General features: G+C 30.5%; 2 protein-coding genes and 1 pseudogene across 2 annotated transcripts; all 3 read left to right on the forward strand.

Annotated features, from left to right (window-relative positions):
- Nucleotides 1-10,048: 10,048 nt before the first annotated feature.
- LOC133832930 (protein ALP1-like) lies at nucleotides 10,049-10,994 on the forward strand. The gene is made up of 3 exons (XM_062263205.1): nucleotides 10,049-10,132; nucleotides 10,213-10,438; nucleotides 10,537-10,994. The coding sequence occupies exons 1-3, from the start codon at nucleotides 10,049-10,051 to the stop codon at nucleotides 10,992-10,994; spliced, it is 768 nt and encodes a 255-aa protein (XP_062119189.1).
- A 208-nt stretch (nucleotides 10,995-11,202) lies between these two features.
- Nucleotides 11,203-12,117, forward strand: LOC133832931 (uncharacterized; annotated as a pseudogene).
- Nucleotides 12,118-13,736: 1,619 nt separating this feature from the next.
- Nucleotides 13,737-15,868, forward strand: LOC133831244 (late embryogenesis abundant protein At3g53040-like). The gene is made up of 3 exons (XM_062261481.1): nucleotides 13,737-15,030; nucleotides 15,125-15,237; nucleotides 15,460-15,868. Exons 1-3 carry the CDS (start codon nucleotides 13,774-13,776, stop codon nucleotides 15,674-15,676), a joined length of 1,587 nt encoding a protein of 528 aa, XP_062117465.1. The 5' UTR covers nucleotides 13,737-13,773; the 3' UTR covers nucleotides 15,677-15,868.
- Nucleotides 15,869-17,361: the final 1,493 nt, after the last annotated feature.

Raw genomic sequence — 17,361 nt, forward strand, 5'->3', positions numbered from 1 at the left:
CTTGTATATAGGAGTTACAGGCTTTTAATGCCATTAAATTTATTTACATATATAGAATAACTTCCCGAAACGTGTGGGAGATTATTCTGAGACTTACTCTATAAATAGAGAAGTCCTGTACCTTTGTAAATGAGGAAAATTTGGTGATCTGAAGAGAAACTCTGGAGAATTCATTCTTGAAGAATTTCCAGAAATCATCTTAAGTTCTAATAACAAAGACTCGTGGACTAGGCAGAGTTAACTGCTGAACCACGTAAAAAATCCCATTTGTTTTATTTTATTTTTCTGGCCATAACTACTTATTGTTTCCGTGCTCTTTATTCACTGTTGACGAAAAACGGCGTCAACATAAGTTATAATTATTAGTTTCAAAGAATTAAATTGATTTATTTTATAGTTGAAAATATTTTATTATGATTTATTTTTTATTTATTTTGTAGGGAATTTATGACACTTTTGCTCTTGAAAAGAAGCTAAAAAAGAGAAGGAAAATGTGACATTTTTGAGAAGTAAGACCCAATTCACCCAAGGCCCTCCAGCCCATTCGACCCATCACACTACCTCCTCCAGCCAATTCATTAATTTGAGGGAAATTTGCATATATACTCCATCAGCCACGTTCAAGCTCTCTGGCGCCAGAAGCATCCCACCGAAGCACCAGCTCCCAAGGCCCAACGCCCCAAGCCCAATGCCAGCCCTTCTCTTCCCGCCTAGGCCTGCCACCTAGCTGCTTTTTCTCTCATGGAGCCCAACAAATATACTTTTGTATCCTTGTCCCCTTTGCCAAAAATATCAATTTTTTATCGAAACTTTTCTACACATTTTATCCCAAAACATCATCATTACACCCTATAATTTACCCATATTTTCCATATTATTATTAATTTAATTAATTTAAATTAATTATTTTAATATACTCATTTTGGCTATAAATAGGGAGTTTTGAAGACCATTGAGGGGTGTCAATTTTTAGAGGTTACCATACCACAAATTCTACACATTTCAAGACCTCTCTATTTTCTTCTTCTTTGTTGTAAATTTTCTATGTGTTTTTAGAGAAAAAATTTGGGGGTTCATCCTCCAATTTTTCCTATTTATGTTTGTAATTTTTAGTTTGTATTTGCTATTCTAGTTATGAGTTTCTAATCCTTTAAAGATTATTAAGGTGATGATGAAACAATATGTAACTAGATATTATTTATTTTGTATGTTGATTTCCCATTTTGTGCAACAAAGTTTATGGAATTTTCTTCTTCAAATATCTTCTTTTATCTTAAATATCATGTATTTTGGATTGTTAGCACATATTTACACTTTGTTCTTCATTAGTGCAAAAACATAATATTCTTTGTGTAAGATGTGCCATTAAATTGTACACATCCATGCTTAGAACAAAAATATTATGTTTTTCCTTATAAATAATGTTTATTGATTTATTTGTTATTTCATTAGATTGATTTACACTAAATGATTTGAAATTATAATTTTGAAAAGTGAAGAAAAATCTTATCTTTTTAGAAGTAATTTGTGCTTAAAATTATAAATCTATTTGGAAAATGGTAGTTTGATTTATTTTAACTATCACTAAAACTTGTGAATCAATGTACTTATAAATATTATTGAACTTGTATTTTGTGGATTCTAATCCTTAATAATCTTATTTTACCATCTTGTTTACAATTATTAATTTAGTAATATATATTGTCTTTAATTTCTATATTATTGTCTTTTATTTTATTTTCATTATTAAAAAATCTCTTCAATCTTTGGAGCTAGGTTAGAATTTGTTAATTTTGGTTTAAAATAGTTTTCTTTTCGATTTTAGACAACTCCTTTGGGTTCGACATCCTTGGTTACACGATCACTATTCTATATGAACGATTCGTGCGCTTGCGATTTATAAATATTTAAAACATACCCGTTTTGGGTCCATCAACTACTATATGATTGTTCTCTGAATTATTCATGAAGTTAAAATTCTCTCGAACCATGTACATTATTAAAATATGAAACTTCTATTAAATTTGTCCTAGGTGGCTAACGAATTATGATGTGACATTTTTTATGTTGATGTAGCACTGTTATGTGTAGAATAATTAGCAATTTCGCCCCCGAACTTTGATCGCTACCAAATAATACCCCTTTTATTAAAAAAAATTAATTTTAAAAAAATAATAATTAAATCCTTAAAAAATTAAATATTTAATTAATAACAAATAGCTCTTCTTTTTTTTTTCTTTTCTTGTTTTTTTTTTGCAATATAAAATAAATCTATTTTAGAATGAAAATTTAAAATAAGTACTAAAACAAAAAAAAAACACTTAATTAAAGAGGTGGACGAATGACGATGGGCTTCAATAAAAAAACTTTTTATTTAAGAAGATGAGGACGAATGAGAACAAACTTTGTTTTAGGATTTATTTTTAATTTTTATTTTAAGATATATTTATTTTATGTTGTAAAAGAAAAGAAAAAGTAAAAAAAAAGTTAATTGTTATTAATTAGATTTTTAATTTTTGAGTTGAAAATTTATTTAATTAATTTGAAACTCTTAGTATGTTTTATTTTCTTAATCTTTTAAAATGATTTTTTGTTTTTTTTAAGGATATAATTATTAAATTATTAATTTTAAGGATATAATCTTTTAAAATTAGGTTTTCTTAAAAAAAAGAATTAGTTTTAATAAAAATGACACAATTTGGTTGTAACGCCCTACTACCTTAGAGCCGCTACTTAGTGAGTTTAAAACAGAAATCGTGCTTTTGACTGACTCTACGTGGTTTCTAAAACCAAAAGTGTGAATAAACCAGAATTTAAGGCTGTACTCTTTGGAAATGTTTAGTTTCATTGAAAACATTAAGTATCAAACATCTGGGATCCCAAAAATAAGGTTTACAAAATATTTACGACTCAAAAATAGATTTACACCAGGTTAACTATCAAAAGAATGAGTTAATACAGCCATATACAAAATGCCCCCAACCAAAGCAGTCGGGCAGGCCGAACATGTATGTGCCGCCCCCACGCTCTCCATACTCATGGCCGGTTGACTGACTCCTTGCTTTTACCTGCCACACAGAGCACCCGTGAGCCGAAGCCCAGCAAGAAAACCCATACAGTATATAACATATGCATAGAATATAGCTTACATATAATCCATTGATAAATAGGAAAACCACCAGACTGATCAAGCACGGCCATGCCGCCCCAGAGGCCTTACCAAAACCTGGGGTCTCAGTCCTCACCGTAAGGATAACTCCTGTATCCCTTGGGTCCCACCCTGGCTATAAGCATCCCATGTGCTGAGTGTTACTTCCGGCCCCAAGGCCGTACCCGGCCTTTGCCGCTCTCGGCCTTAGCCTTTCATTTCATTATAATCGCACGCATAATAAATTTTGAAATAATTGTTCAAACATATAATAATTCATCCAAGGTCATACATTTGCAAGTAAACACAATCTAGGGCCATGCCCTGCAATAACACTGTGGGCCCCTGTCCTGATCCCGGGTGTTACGGTTTTCTTACCTTTAAATTCGATAGCCTTGATCACTTGACTCCTTGAGCACGATCCTACTCGAGCCCTAGCGCTTACCTAAGCAAAATCCATAAGTCAAAGTCATTACCAAACCTCAAGTCCAAAACCTAGCCTCGGGACCAATCCCGAGCCCCCGGAAGTCCTAGATCCCCAAAACAAAGTGGTGGAATCGAGCCCCGAACCCTAGGTCAAAATCCCTTAACAAAAGCCCAAAAATCCCCTTCTGTGAACAGTGCAGCGCTACAGTGCTCTAAAGAGGGCGCTGTAGCGCTACAAGCAGAACCACACCCCCCCAGAACAGGGGCTAGCGCTACAGCGCCCACTGACCAGCGTTGTAGCGCTAGTTGCAGCCAGACCAAACCCAAAAATCGCTTCAGCGATTTTCCTTCAACCATTTCGACCCCAAACTTGTCCAAACCTTTTCCAAACCCTAAAACAAACTTATCCACGCCCCACACTCATCCCACGCATCCCAAGAACTCAACCCCAAGCTCAAGCAACCCAAAACTCAAAATCTATCATAATGAACCCAAAAATCAGAAATTCATTCAAACAACAAAGATAAAGTCTTAGAAATCATACCGTGGATAGAAATTCGACCTTGAGTTGAACCCTAGACCACCTTAGCTTGCTCCTTCACAACCTTGACCTGATTTCCCCAAAAATCCCATCTATTTAGCTCAAATACACAGCTCAAACCAGCCAAGCCCTAAAACTGAAATCCCCAAGAACTTACCTCAAATTTCTGATGTGATCTTGCTAATCCTTGCCAATCCTCAAGTCTAGCTTAGGATCCTTGATGCTCAGCCTACCCTAGCTCTCCACTGAGCTTAACTCCAAGAAAATGAAGGAAAATGGTTGGGAGAGCCACAAACCGATTCTTTGGAACAAAAACCCTTCAGCTTTTCTCTCTTTTCCTTTCTCTTCCTTCTTTCTTTCTTTTTCAGCCCTAACTCTTTTTCTACAAAATCCACTAAGTATAAAGCTCCCTTTAACTTATCTCTAACAAGCCTAAAGACCAAAATGCCCTCCCTAATAATTCTAAACCTTTTTGCCCATAAAGGGACATTTTAGTCATATTACCCAAATTCCCACTAATTCCTCAAGTGTTCCTAATAATTCCCGCTCGCTACCCAATACCTGATTAATCACCAAATATACATTCTTCATTATCAAGATTAACCTCAATATATTTTCCAAATTCTCATTTAAACTCCCCAGGCTTAACCCAAGCCGGGTATAGATTCCCGCTTTGACTTTTATGCTAACCTGCTCATTCTAGGATCGTCTCGAGTCATAGATCACAGATATCAACACAGTCATGCCCAAAATGGCCAAATTACAATTATGCTCTTTCTAAGATAATCAGGTCTACATGCATACTAATTCACATAGTCATGCATCTCAAATAATCAAATAGTCATATAACGTGCATTAAATCATAATCATGCATTACACTCATTAAAGTCACACACAAAATCTCGTTATGCCCTCCAGGCACACTAATCAAGGCCCTTAAGCCTTATTAGCGAATTTGGGTCGTTACATTGGTAGTATTCAAAATTTTGAGGGGGTACAAAATTACTAAGTATTCTACATATGACAGTGTCACATCAACAAACAAAATGTTATATCATCAATCTATTAGTCACCAAGGACAACATCTAACAGAAGTCTCATATTTCAATAACGTGCATAATTCGAAGGGAATTTTCAAGATCGCGAATCATTCACGGGATATAATCATATAGTGGACATAGTTTGAGGGGCAAAAATGTTATTTATTCTATAATTTATAATGATATATGTAATCTTAAACTATTCAATAATGTTTTTAATATATATATGGAAGAGTTTTTACTGGTTACATTTGGGTTACATATTTAATTACTTATTATAGAAATTTTTAATATGTCGTTAGTATATAAAATTCTATTTTTAGATTTTAGTTTTGGAAATACAATTGAATTACTACATATAAAAAGTTAATAAATTATTTATTAACATATTATGTGATTACAATTCATTAATATTTTTTTATTTCAAGTAATTAAACTAATTATATATAAATAATTATCGGTGATATATATTAAGGGATAGTTGTGTTTAGTAAATTATTGCACCAATTTTGTTTTTAAAATTTTAACTTTTATTTTACTACATCGTGTTTTTCCCAATATTTTATATATTATATTTTATTTTTTAACTTTTTTTATTGCCCAATAATTTTTATACATTAACTACTGAATTTTCTAAAATTTTATTTTTATTTTACTAAATCATGTTTTCCCAATTTTTATACATAAAAATATGATGAATTAAGTACTCATCAATATTATAAAATATCATTACCACTTTAAAAGACTAAATAAGAAATAACCTGAGAAATATAGGATAAAAAAAAGATGGAATTGTTTACATGTTTCATTCAAAGTAGTTGTCCAAAATGTACATTCTTATCCAGTCCCCCCAAAGATAGACCAGCCAAAACATTAATGACATGTTTACTTAGAGAGAATGAGAATCACTTTATGTTAACTATTTCCATTCAAATGTTTACTAAATTTTAGGAATGGGAAAGAGTAATAGGACCCACATAAATTTAGGAGAAAAGTAAGGGAAAGGTTCTCTCTCATCTCTTCAATGAATGTCATTACGCTGAAAACTTATTTTGATTTTTTACTTTTTATTTTTTATATTTAAAAATTAATAGACAATTCTACCCTATAAATATCAGTCTAATTTATCTAACGGAAGCATCATTTTTTTTCTCTTCTTATCGTTTTTCTTCTGACTTCTTCTCTTCTTCATTATTGTTATTGTACTTTCATCATTTTTTTTCTCTTCTTATTTTTCTTCTTGACTTCTGTTTACACAATCAAATTACTTCCATTGTGGTTATTCCAGACGTGCACTTCACATTCAGGTAACATATTGTATTTTTTTATTTTTTAATTCTTTTAGATTAAAGATATATTATGTTATGGTATAGATTTGTGTTTGTGTTTTTCACTTTAGTTGTAATTAATCTTCTTGCATCTTGTTTATGATACATATATAAATAGTTTCAATTCCCAACATGTTAACTCGTTATAATTATTTACACATATATAGATAATGAACATTAAATTCTATGAATCTTTTTTTATTATCAACTTTTCAAAACAATACATGATAGAAGTATATTTAAATGATCTTAATCAAAACTAATTTACTTCGTTTTTTATATAAAAAAAATAAAATAGAAAAAAAAATCAACATATGGATATTCAAACTGATATTTAAGAATTTGAATTTAAAACGTTATTATTTTTATTATTATTGTTATTGTGATTATTATTATTTAGGATAAATATTTTGTTAGAAATTTAAATAAAGATGCATATATAACTAGAATGCTATAAAATCTCAACTAATAATGAGTTTTGTTTTGAATAAATTCAAAAAAAATTGGTAGGCACGTTAGTTTCAAAAAAAAATATCTAAGCAAATTTCTACTAATGGATCAAGTGGACAAATAAATGAGAATGGTATAGATCAGAACTTTCCAAACTCCAAACAAATATTAATAATAATATTACTACACTACACAACACTTTACTTTTTCTTTCGAATTTTTCTTTTCACATTATTATTATTATTATTATTTGTGATATGATCAACTAATTCTATCCGAATAACATTGACTGCAAACAACAGGTCAAGTATTGTATATATACCCACGTCACAATATTTAATGCCTCTACACATACAAATATAATATTTTTATGTATTTCATATTGAATATATTTATATATATATATTAGATACCCACTTGAGTTTCTTATTTATATATATATATATATATTAGATACACATACAAATAAAACTTCTATATACCTATTATATACAAATGCACAAGTACTGATTCATTATACTTCTTAAAACTGTTTTTATTATATAAAAAATAAAACTTTTATATAAATATTATTATATAATTTTTTTAAATATTATTATATGAAAAATGTGCACAATTTATTATACTTCTTAAGACTGTGTAGGCAATTAAAGAGATAACTTTCTTAAAAAATATTTAATTTTGTTTCATCATTTTAGTTCATATAATTTTTTTTATGATGATATATCTCACCACCTTGTCATGTATTTTATTTTCTAATTGAATGTACTTTTTTTTTAAATATGCTCTTTTTATTTTATCTTTTTTTTTCATTTGTTTTTATATATTAATTTACTATGTTTATAATTTACTATATATAAATGCACGATTGTTATTTTCTTAATAAAATAGAAAGAAATTATAATTTGGGATTAGATATTACTTTTATGTTTCATTCTCAAATTTTTAATCTACAATCTCAAACTCAGTTATTAATGATATATATTATTAAACAAACTTTACATTTACTATGCAGTATTTTTTAGGTTTGACTTTGTTTATTATAATTTTTTATATAATATAAATATTAAATTACAAATAACCTAATAAAATAAATTACTAATTTATTATAAAGTAAGGTATATACATTTTGAGTAATATTATGTAATTAGTATAAGTAATACACTAATAATAAGAGATGGATAAATAAATAAAATCAATAATAACATGAAAAATTGTAATAATTGAATTGATAATTATTTATTTAGATAATTACTCATTTTATTTGTTATAATTTCTCATTTTCAAAAATTGAATTAAAACTAAATTAATATAATCTAAACAAATAAAAATGACAACTTTTTTTACAAAAATGTTAAGAAAATAATAATTAACAAAAACATATTTTTTAAAATTACCTTAGGCACGTTCCTATTAACTAGTATATATATATATATTTATATAATGATGATGTTATTTATATTTGTATTATTATTAAAATAGTCTTATTTGATTACTCACAACTTCAGAACTGTAACAGACATGGCATAATATTTCCATTCATAACATATCACGCATACATAGACTTTCATAATCATAATTGGACCATATAAAGCATACATACAATATCATAATGTTTCCAGCATCATGCATAGCATACAAAGTATAAAGATTCCATATATCTTAAAATTAAGAAATATATAATTAATATTTAACTAACATTCAAATTTATTATTTATACTTCATAAGTAACTAATTTTTAAGTTTGATTTTTTTGCAAAAGAATGTTAAATTATTATTTTTTTAATTAATTTATTAGAGAAATGATGGACATATTTATGATTGATTCTTTTTTTTTCTTAAGCCTATTCATGTATTCATGGTAGGTGGTGTTTAATGTTTTCATATAAGCAACAACTTTGCATAAATATTATTGATAGGTCCAACATATGTGATAATGTATATATGATAGATTTTTTTGTTCATATTTCGTGGAATATAATTTATTAATTTAAATAGCTTTTAGTTATTTAAGTTATTATTATTATTATTTTGTACCAAATTACTGTTTGTATGTATTTATATATTATATATACTGTACTTATTATATTTTATTTTTGTTCTAAAAATGTAGTTGACGTGTTTTCCAAAAAAGGAAAGATAAAAAATTTGACGTGAAAAGATTAATATATAATAGAAAACTAACTTTTATTAATAAAAATATTTAAATTGCTCTAAGAACATATCACTTTTTTAAAAATAATAATAATAATGAAAGTAGTAGAATAATAGGCAATGTATTGTATTATAATAATAGTATTTATGTAAGATATTTTTATTAAAGAAATAATAGTTTTTTTTTTAAATTATTATTTAATTAATTATTACAAAATGTTACAACAAAATAAAGTGGCACAGTAGTTTTTTTTTTAATAAAAGAAGTCTAACTCATTTATGTACAATATAGTGGCAAGAAGAAAAGAGAAAAAACAATTAAAAAAATAAAAATAAATAATAACAAAACAAAACAAAACGATAAAAGAATGTTGATAACCAAATTATTTATATATATATATACATAGTATATATATATGTATGTTGTTAATTAATTGGTTGCTATCTTTATATTTTGAAAAGAGAATTTGAATATTTATTTTTTATACCAAAACATTTTGTTAATTTATGTTTTTTTTTTTTGTAGACGAATGACTTCGTTAAGTTTGACAAGGAAACAAAAGATTATTGTTGTAGTACAAAATTTGATTGTACTATTACAAATTATTTTGAGTGTATGTACAACTACATGTGCGCATGGATAGGTTACAAAAAACGTCTCAATTATCCGTTATCTATTATGAGAGTCTATAGACAATTAGAAAACTTACATGATTTAGTGTATGAAAGTGATGTCAAATGTGTTTCACAATTAAGAATGGATAGACAAACTTTTCAAAAATTATGTAGCATACTCACTACAAGAGGAAATTTAAGAAGGACACGCAATGTATCGATTGAGGAGATGGTAGCAATGTTTCTATATATTCTAGCACACCACCATAAGAATCGTGTTGTTGGTTTTAGTTTTAAGAGATCGGGAAAAACTGTTAGTAAATATTTTCACGAATGTTTAAAAGCAATGATTCGCTGCCAAAAAGAATTTTGGAAAACACCTGAGCCAGTATTAGAGACCTCAATCGATCCAAGGTGGAAGTGGTTTAAGGTATGAATTATGGATTACAAAATTTAGTTGTTGATTGTTAACTAAAATTTGTTATAATAAGTGGAATGAATTTGATGTAGAAATGTTTGGGAGCATTAGATGGAACCTATATAAGAGTGCGTGTACGTGAAGCTGATAAACCAAGATATAGGACAAGAAAAGGAGAGATCGCAACCAATGTTTTGGGGGTTTGTTCACAAGACATGCAGTTTATATATGTCTTACCAGGTTGGGAAGGTTCAACACATGATGGACGAGTATTGAGAGATGCCGTGACTAGGAGAAATGGGTTAAAAGTCCCTAACGGTAAAATAATAAATTATAGTAAACTTGTAAAAGTTTAATCTCAAACTAATAATGTAGTTTTTCATCGAATAACAAAATTTATTTTATGTTGGTGGTAGGTTATTATTATTTAGTTGATGCTGGATACACCAATGGTCAAGGTTTTCTTGCACCTTTTCGAGGAACACGATACCATCTTAATGATTGGGATGATGGACACCTTCCAAACACACCGGAAGAGTTCTTCAATATGAAACATTCAAGTGCTAGGAATGTAATTGAGCGTTGCTTTGGATTGTTGAAAATGCGATGGGCAATTCTTAGAAGTCCATCTTTTTATGACTTGAAAACACAACGACGTATAATTTCTGTTTGTTGTATGTTGCACAATTTTATTCGAAAAGAGATGAACATTGATCCAGTGGAAAATGAGATGAATAATTTTCCAGAAAATCATACTACAACAAATTATAATTATATAAATAGTGTTGAGTCTTCAAATTCTTGGACCACATGGAGACAAAATTTGGCAGAAGAAATGTGGAATACATGGCGAGCAAATAGAGGTTTAGGATAATTTTTTTTAGTATTTATTATTCTACTATTTGTATTTGAGCACTTTGATCATATTTTGATGTATTAACGACATATATACATTAATTTGAAATGTTCGTACTTTTTGTCCAAGTTGTTTGAGTTTAATTTCATTCATATTGATTTATGAGTACTTAATTCTTCTGAGTTTTGTTTTTATACTCATGAGAAGTCTTATATGAATGTACAGGATGAGTTCTAACTCTAATGTAGGTCAAAGAGGGAGAGGTCAAAATAAACATTACTGGACTCCAATGGAAGACAATGCTTTGATCGACTGTCTTCTAGAGTTAAGCCAAAATCCTACATGGTGAGCTGATTGTGGATTTAAAAATGGATATTTGCAACAAATAGAGATTATGTTAGAAACAAAATTACAGCGTTCTGGATTGAAGGCCTCACCTCATATTGAATCTCGTATTAAAACTTTGAAGGGAAAGTATTGTTGCTTGACTGAATTGTTGTCTTTAAGTGGTTTTGGTTGGGACAATGAGCATATGATGTTATTATGTGAAAAAAGTGCATTTGATGAGTGGGTGAAGGTAAATACAATATAGTTTGACATATATTTATATATAATAATATATATATTAATGTCTGTTATTTATGATAACATGTGATTGCATTGTTTTGTGAATACACAGAAACGTAAAGATGCAAGTGGATTATATGGAAAACCATTTCCTTATTATTACAAGCTAGCAGAAATATATGGTCGAGATCGTGCTACTGGAACAAATGCTGGTAATGCTGACGATGATGAAGAGGAAATACGACAAGAGGATACAATTGGTGTGGATTTTGGAGTTGATGATAATATAGCTGATGGAGGGGATGATGAAGAAATAGATGAGTTTGATGGTGTCTCAAATACTCAACACCCTAGTAATATGCGTCGTAGATCCACTGAGAGTACTACTAGTGCCCAACAACGTAATAAAAAGAAAAGGTCAAAGGTAATGGATGGTATGTCGGCTAATATTGGTGCATTAGCAGAATCTGTATCAGAAATCGTCCCCAAGCTTCAAGGACTGATCAATGCATTATCAAATGATAAAGAAGTGGCTGATATGCAGGCCTTTATATACAGAAATAAGCAAGATTGACAGCCTAACTGCAATACAATGTATTAAAGCCACCAACATGTTAGCAGAAAAGCCCTCATTGATGCGAGTGTTTTATGCAATGTCAGATGAGGTGAAAATGCAATATATTATGAATATGTTGCAAAATGATGCCTAATAGTTATTTTGAGATATTAGAACATTACTATTTATGTTACAACCTAGACTTTTGTGTTTGCGTTTAAGTTTGAAATTTTTTAAGATTGTTATTAGCTATAATTTTTTTGATTTGGTTATATTGACTTCATAAATAAATAATGTGTATATTTACTTTTTTATTAACAATATTATACTAATCTAGTAAGTCTAAGTCTAGGATTTGATAAATAACGTTAAAAAATATTATTATATTTATGTGTAACATTTTGGCTGTGTTTGATAAAATTTTTGTTTTTGAATTTTTTAAATACAAAAATAGAATTATTATTTTTATTTTTAAAAAATAAAAATATGTTTGATAACTATTTTTGTTTTTAAAAACAAAAAATAATAAATGTGTTTGATAACTTTTATATTTATGTTTTGTTTAACAATATAAAATGATGTGCTGATTTGAAGAAAAGAAGAAAAAAAAAAGAAACTAAAAATGGAAAACAGTTTAAAAAAAATTTAAAAGTGAAAATTTTCTATTTTCAAAATTTAATAAATTTTGTTTAAAATTTAAAAAAATAATAAATAAAAATAGAGTTATCAAACACTATTTTATGTTTAATTGTCAAATTTTTAATTAATTAAATAAAAATCTATTTTTTTAATTGTTACCAAACAACACATTTATAATTATAATATTGTATTTTAAAAATATATACCACCCATACCATATGATATACATTTATGAATATATATTTTTATTCATTACTCACTTTTTAATTATTTATTTTAATAAATAAAAAATAAAATAAAATTCTTTTTAAAAGGATAATTTTGTCGATTAAAGCATTCCGATTCCCTTTCTTGATTATATAAACAAGATAAAATGATTCTAATTCCTTTTTCACTCAATTTTAGTAAACAACATAATACAATAATGATTCCAATTCTTCTACATTTTTTTTCCATTCATTTCTCTCATTGATTTATTCCAATTCCGATTACTATTTAGTAAACGTGGCCTTAGGAGATAGAGAATTAGGAATGGCAGATTTTTTTTCAGCCAAAACATTAGTATTATCATGTCAGTAAGTACAGTACTCCTCAGACACAAGTGAAGCAATCTCAACATCACGCGTCACGGACACGTGGATACAACCCATCTGCCATATAACACCGACAACAGTCCAGAAAATATATAAATTATTTCATTCTAGAATTCACACATTTTCTATATCTTTTGCGTTTTGTCTATATAGAAAATAAAATAAGATAACTAAAATCCTTTTGTTATCTCAAACCGTCTTTGCATGTAATGTAACATAACACGTCGCCCATCATGATCATCACCATGAAACGTGTCACATCATTGTGATGACTTGAACACGTGGCAAGCAGAGAATTCACCTAAAGATTTATGTGTCGTTCTCGATCGATCGGCCATTTTATATTATATTATATATATATATATTTATATACGTACAAACCGAACACAAGTAGCTGCACACAAAGCGAAATCCAAATCGATATTGGTACTATAAGAAGCTTATGTTTCAAAAGAAACACTTACAGTTCGTATCGAGTTATTTTACACATTTTGAGAATCATCACGGGTCTTTTTTTCGAAAAATATTTACGACAATGGCATCACGATCGTCAAATCAGCAGAAGATTGATGAAGCTGAGGCAGCGGTGAAGATTGCAGCTGATGATCTCGAAAAGATTCACAGAGAAAAAACACAACAAGAAGAAAAAGGTGGTGGTACTGGTGATAAGATGGAAACGACGACGACGGACATTCGTCTACGACAACAAGAGCAGCAGAAGCCTGGTGTTATAGGCTCTGTCTTTAGGGCCGTTCAGGACACTTACGAGCATGCCAAAGAAGCTGTCGTCGGGAAAGGTGGTGCAGATAAGTCGAGAGAAGGCCATGACCATCGCGCCGACGAGAGTTTATTAGCGAGACAAGGTGATTCGGCTACAGGGAAGGCTAAGGAGACGACGGACCAGGCTGCGAGGAAGATGGAGGAGTATGAGGATTCAGCTGCGCAGAGAGCGAGAGGGGCCAAGGAAGCTACGAAGGATAAGAGGGGAGAGTATGCGGATAAGGCAAAGGAGACGAAGGAATCGACCAAAGGGAAAGCAGGAGGGTATGCTGATGCCGCGGCGCAGAGGGCGAAAGAGACGAAGGATTCTGCGGTCGAGAAGGCAAAACAGGCCAAGGATACTACCGTGGGGAAGGCTGCGGAGACGAAGGATTACACGGTGCAGAGGGCGAAGGAGACTAAGGATGCTGTGGCGGAGAAGGCTAAACAAGCCAAAGACACTACTTTGGATAAGGCTAAACAGACCAAGGACACTACATTGGGGAAGGCAGGGGAGTACAAGGATTATGCGGCAGATAAGGCTGTGGCGGCGAAAGATACTACAGTGGAGAAGGCGAAGGAGACTAAGGAATCGGCCACGCAGAAGGCGGCGGAGGCAAAAGAATATTCCGCGGAGAAGGCGGAGCAAGGGAAGGAAAAGATCGGTGAGTACAAGGATTATGCAGTTGAGAAGGCCGTAGAGACAAAGGACGCTGCTGCTGACAAGGCCAAGCAAGGGAAAGATGCGACAGTGGAGAAGGCGGGAGAGTATAAGGATTATACTGCTGAGAAAGCCAAGGAGGACAAAGATATGACAGTGGGTAAGCTTGGTGAGCTTAAGGATTCCGCTACTGGAGCTGCCCGGAAGGCTCTTGATTTCTTTTCGGGTAAGAAAGAGGAAACCAAGCAGAAGGTGGCCGAATCAGAAGAGAAAGCTAAGGTCAGCCTCAGGTCTTTATATATTTATATTATTACAAATCTCTTATTTGATCTTGCTTTATTCGCAATATTGATTAATTTGATGTCGTTTGCAGGAGAAGTTGAGCGAAGAAGAGGAAAAAACGAGGCGAAAGGTGGAAAACTTGAAGTTAGAAGGCTATGAGACTGTCCAAAAGCCCGGTGAAATCAAAGGCCCGAGTTCTGTGAAGTAAGATTTATGCCCCATTTTCATATATTCTTATTTTTAATGTCGTTTTATCGATTCCATTTTTGGCTAAGTGGGAGTTTTGGCGAAATTGCATGTCGTTTTGCTGCTTTTCAGACTATCTAAGGTGGTTTGTACGCTTTGTTTGTTGACTTTTCATGTTGCTTTTCGTTGTGTCTACACTGTCGTTTGACAAATGGCATGTCGTTCTTTACTCCATTCTAGATTTGAAACACGTGCAGCACGTGATCACGGCGGTGCTGTAAGGACTGGAGAGGGTGTTGTGGTTGCTGCGGAGGATACTCGCCCCGGATACGTGGCCACCACCTTCAAAACGGCTGACCAGTTGACGGGCCAGGCTTTCAACGATGTGGGCCCTATCGATGATGAGGGACCCATTAAACTGGAACGTACGGACAAAGACCGCCCAGGCAAGATGTGATCAATTTCAGTATATTGGGCTGGGCCATATGAATGGGCTTTTCTCATTTTGGGTTGAATCACTTTTTGATTGTAAAGCTAATAGCTCGGGTTTTAGATTGACATCATTCAATCTCTCCCTATTTCCATGTTATGTTCTCTCGGTCTTTGTGGTTTGTTTTAACTTTGAATCTTTTTTTTAATTAATTATTAATATCATGGTTTCAACTTGTTACGTCGTTGTTTTCAATGCAATATTGGTTTAATCACACCACCTTACACAACGAGACACGTCAAGAGGATATCCATTTTTCTATTTTGTTCAGGTCAAGGGAATATATAATTAAAATAAATACAATCCACCATGATGAGAGGCTAAAATTATATTAAAAAAAACAAATCAATGATTGCAAGTATTTAGGAGGAGAGGAGTGTTGAGAAAATTCTTGATATTAATTAATGTAGAGTATATTCATAACACCTAAAATATGTCAGATCAACCTTATAATAACAGTTTAAAGCCTTAAATAAAATGTGGTTCAAAGACCAATCCCGTCCTCTTGTTCATTCAGAAAATCCTGAATCGGAGCTTTTGTTTAGTGATTCAAACAAAATAATTCCTAATTGTTTCTGTAGGGAGCATCTACAAAAGTTGTATCTATATTCTTGCTGAGTTAACCATAGTTTGTGTCTCTCAATAGATTTGCAAGACAACAGCTTGTTCCACATCTCTATTTTATCATTGAATCTCATCTCTTGATCCACATAATATGGACATTAATATGCACCCACATTATTTTTTTTTAAAACACCACATCATAAATTAAATGGCTAGACTAAGTTAATGTTTTTGGTGCACAAATTATTACTATAATATTAATTAATGGTAAAGGTATATTCAGCTTAACTATTGATATTAATTAATGTTCAAAATATATTCAGATAGTGTATTTAGTATTTTTCAATATTTATATTATATTTTGTTAGATATATTGTGCAAATTATCTGGGTCAATAATATAAAAATAAAATAATGATAGATCATTTTGACAAATCTCAGTTGTATTAATCAAATTAATCAGAGAAAAAGGGGCGCAATTAGCATGTCTGAATTTTATAAATTTGTAATTAGTATATTTGAATTTTATAAATTTGTTTTGTACGTAGTCATACAAAAAAACTACACCAAAAATGATTCAGGTCAGAAAATAAAAAATTAATCCATCTAAGCGCCCAAATTTATTTTTATTATGACATCTCAAATAATAATTAATTAATCAACCTTGGTATCTTTACATGTTCAAGCCAACTTCGATTTCTTTTGTTTGTTTTCGGTTAGTCCATACTTTTTAGTGCAACACATCACAAGAGATAAGAGACCATAATAGGCTAGGCCGCCAGGCATGGTTTGAATTATCAATTTTCCTCAAATATTTATTTGCTTTTTTTTTTTTGTAGAAAAATAATCGTTTAGGTTTGGAACTTAGTTCAGCTAAGGTCCAAGTCAAGGTTAATGTTGGATGTTTTTCTTTTTATTCGATGCCATTTGGCAATCTTAACACGTGTACGTTAGATAATGAATCTTATCATCAGTTAAGAAATTATTGAAGAAAAAGAAAAGCAATAATAAGTAGGGTTAATTTCATATAATGATTTAATGTGAAATAATTTGAGACATTAATTCCCAGTTAGACCATAAATATGAATA

This window comes from Humulus lupulus, chromosome 4 (assembly GCF_963169125.1).
Source record: "Humulus lupulus chromosome 4, drHumLupu1.1, whole genome shotgun sequence".
NCBI classification, from domain to species: Eukaryota; Viridiplantae; Streptophyta; class Magnoliopsida; order Rosales; family Cannabaceae; genus Humulus; species Humulus lupulus.

Coding starts and splice junctions, on each gene's coding strand:
- LOC133831244 (XM_062261481.1), top strand. CDS start 13,774: ATGTTTCAAAAGAAACACTTACAGTTCGTATCGAGTTATTTTACACAT. Junction 15,031..15,124: donor AATCAGAAGAGAAAGCTAAG/GTCAGCCTCAGG, acceptor TGTCGTTTGCAG/GAGAAGTTGAGCGAAGAAGA. Junction 15,238..15,459: donor AAAGGCCCGAGTTCTGTGAA/GTAAGATTTATG, acceptor ACTCCATTCTAG/ATTTGAAACACGTGCAGCAC.
- LOC133832930 (XM_062263205.1), top strand. CDS start 10,049: ATGATTCGCTGCCAAAAAGAATTTTGGAAAACACCTGAGCCAGTATTA. Junction 10,133..10,212: donor CAAGGTGGAAGTGGTTTAAG/GTATGAATTATG, acceptor AATTTGATGTAG/AAATGTTTGGGAGCATTAGA. Junction 10,439..10,536: donor TGGGTTAAAAGTCCCTAACG/GTAAAATAATAA, acceptor TGTTGGTGGTAG/GTTATTATTATTTAGTTGAT.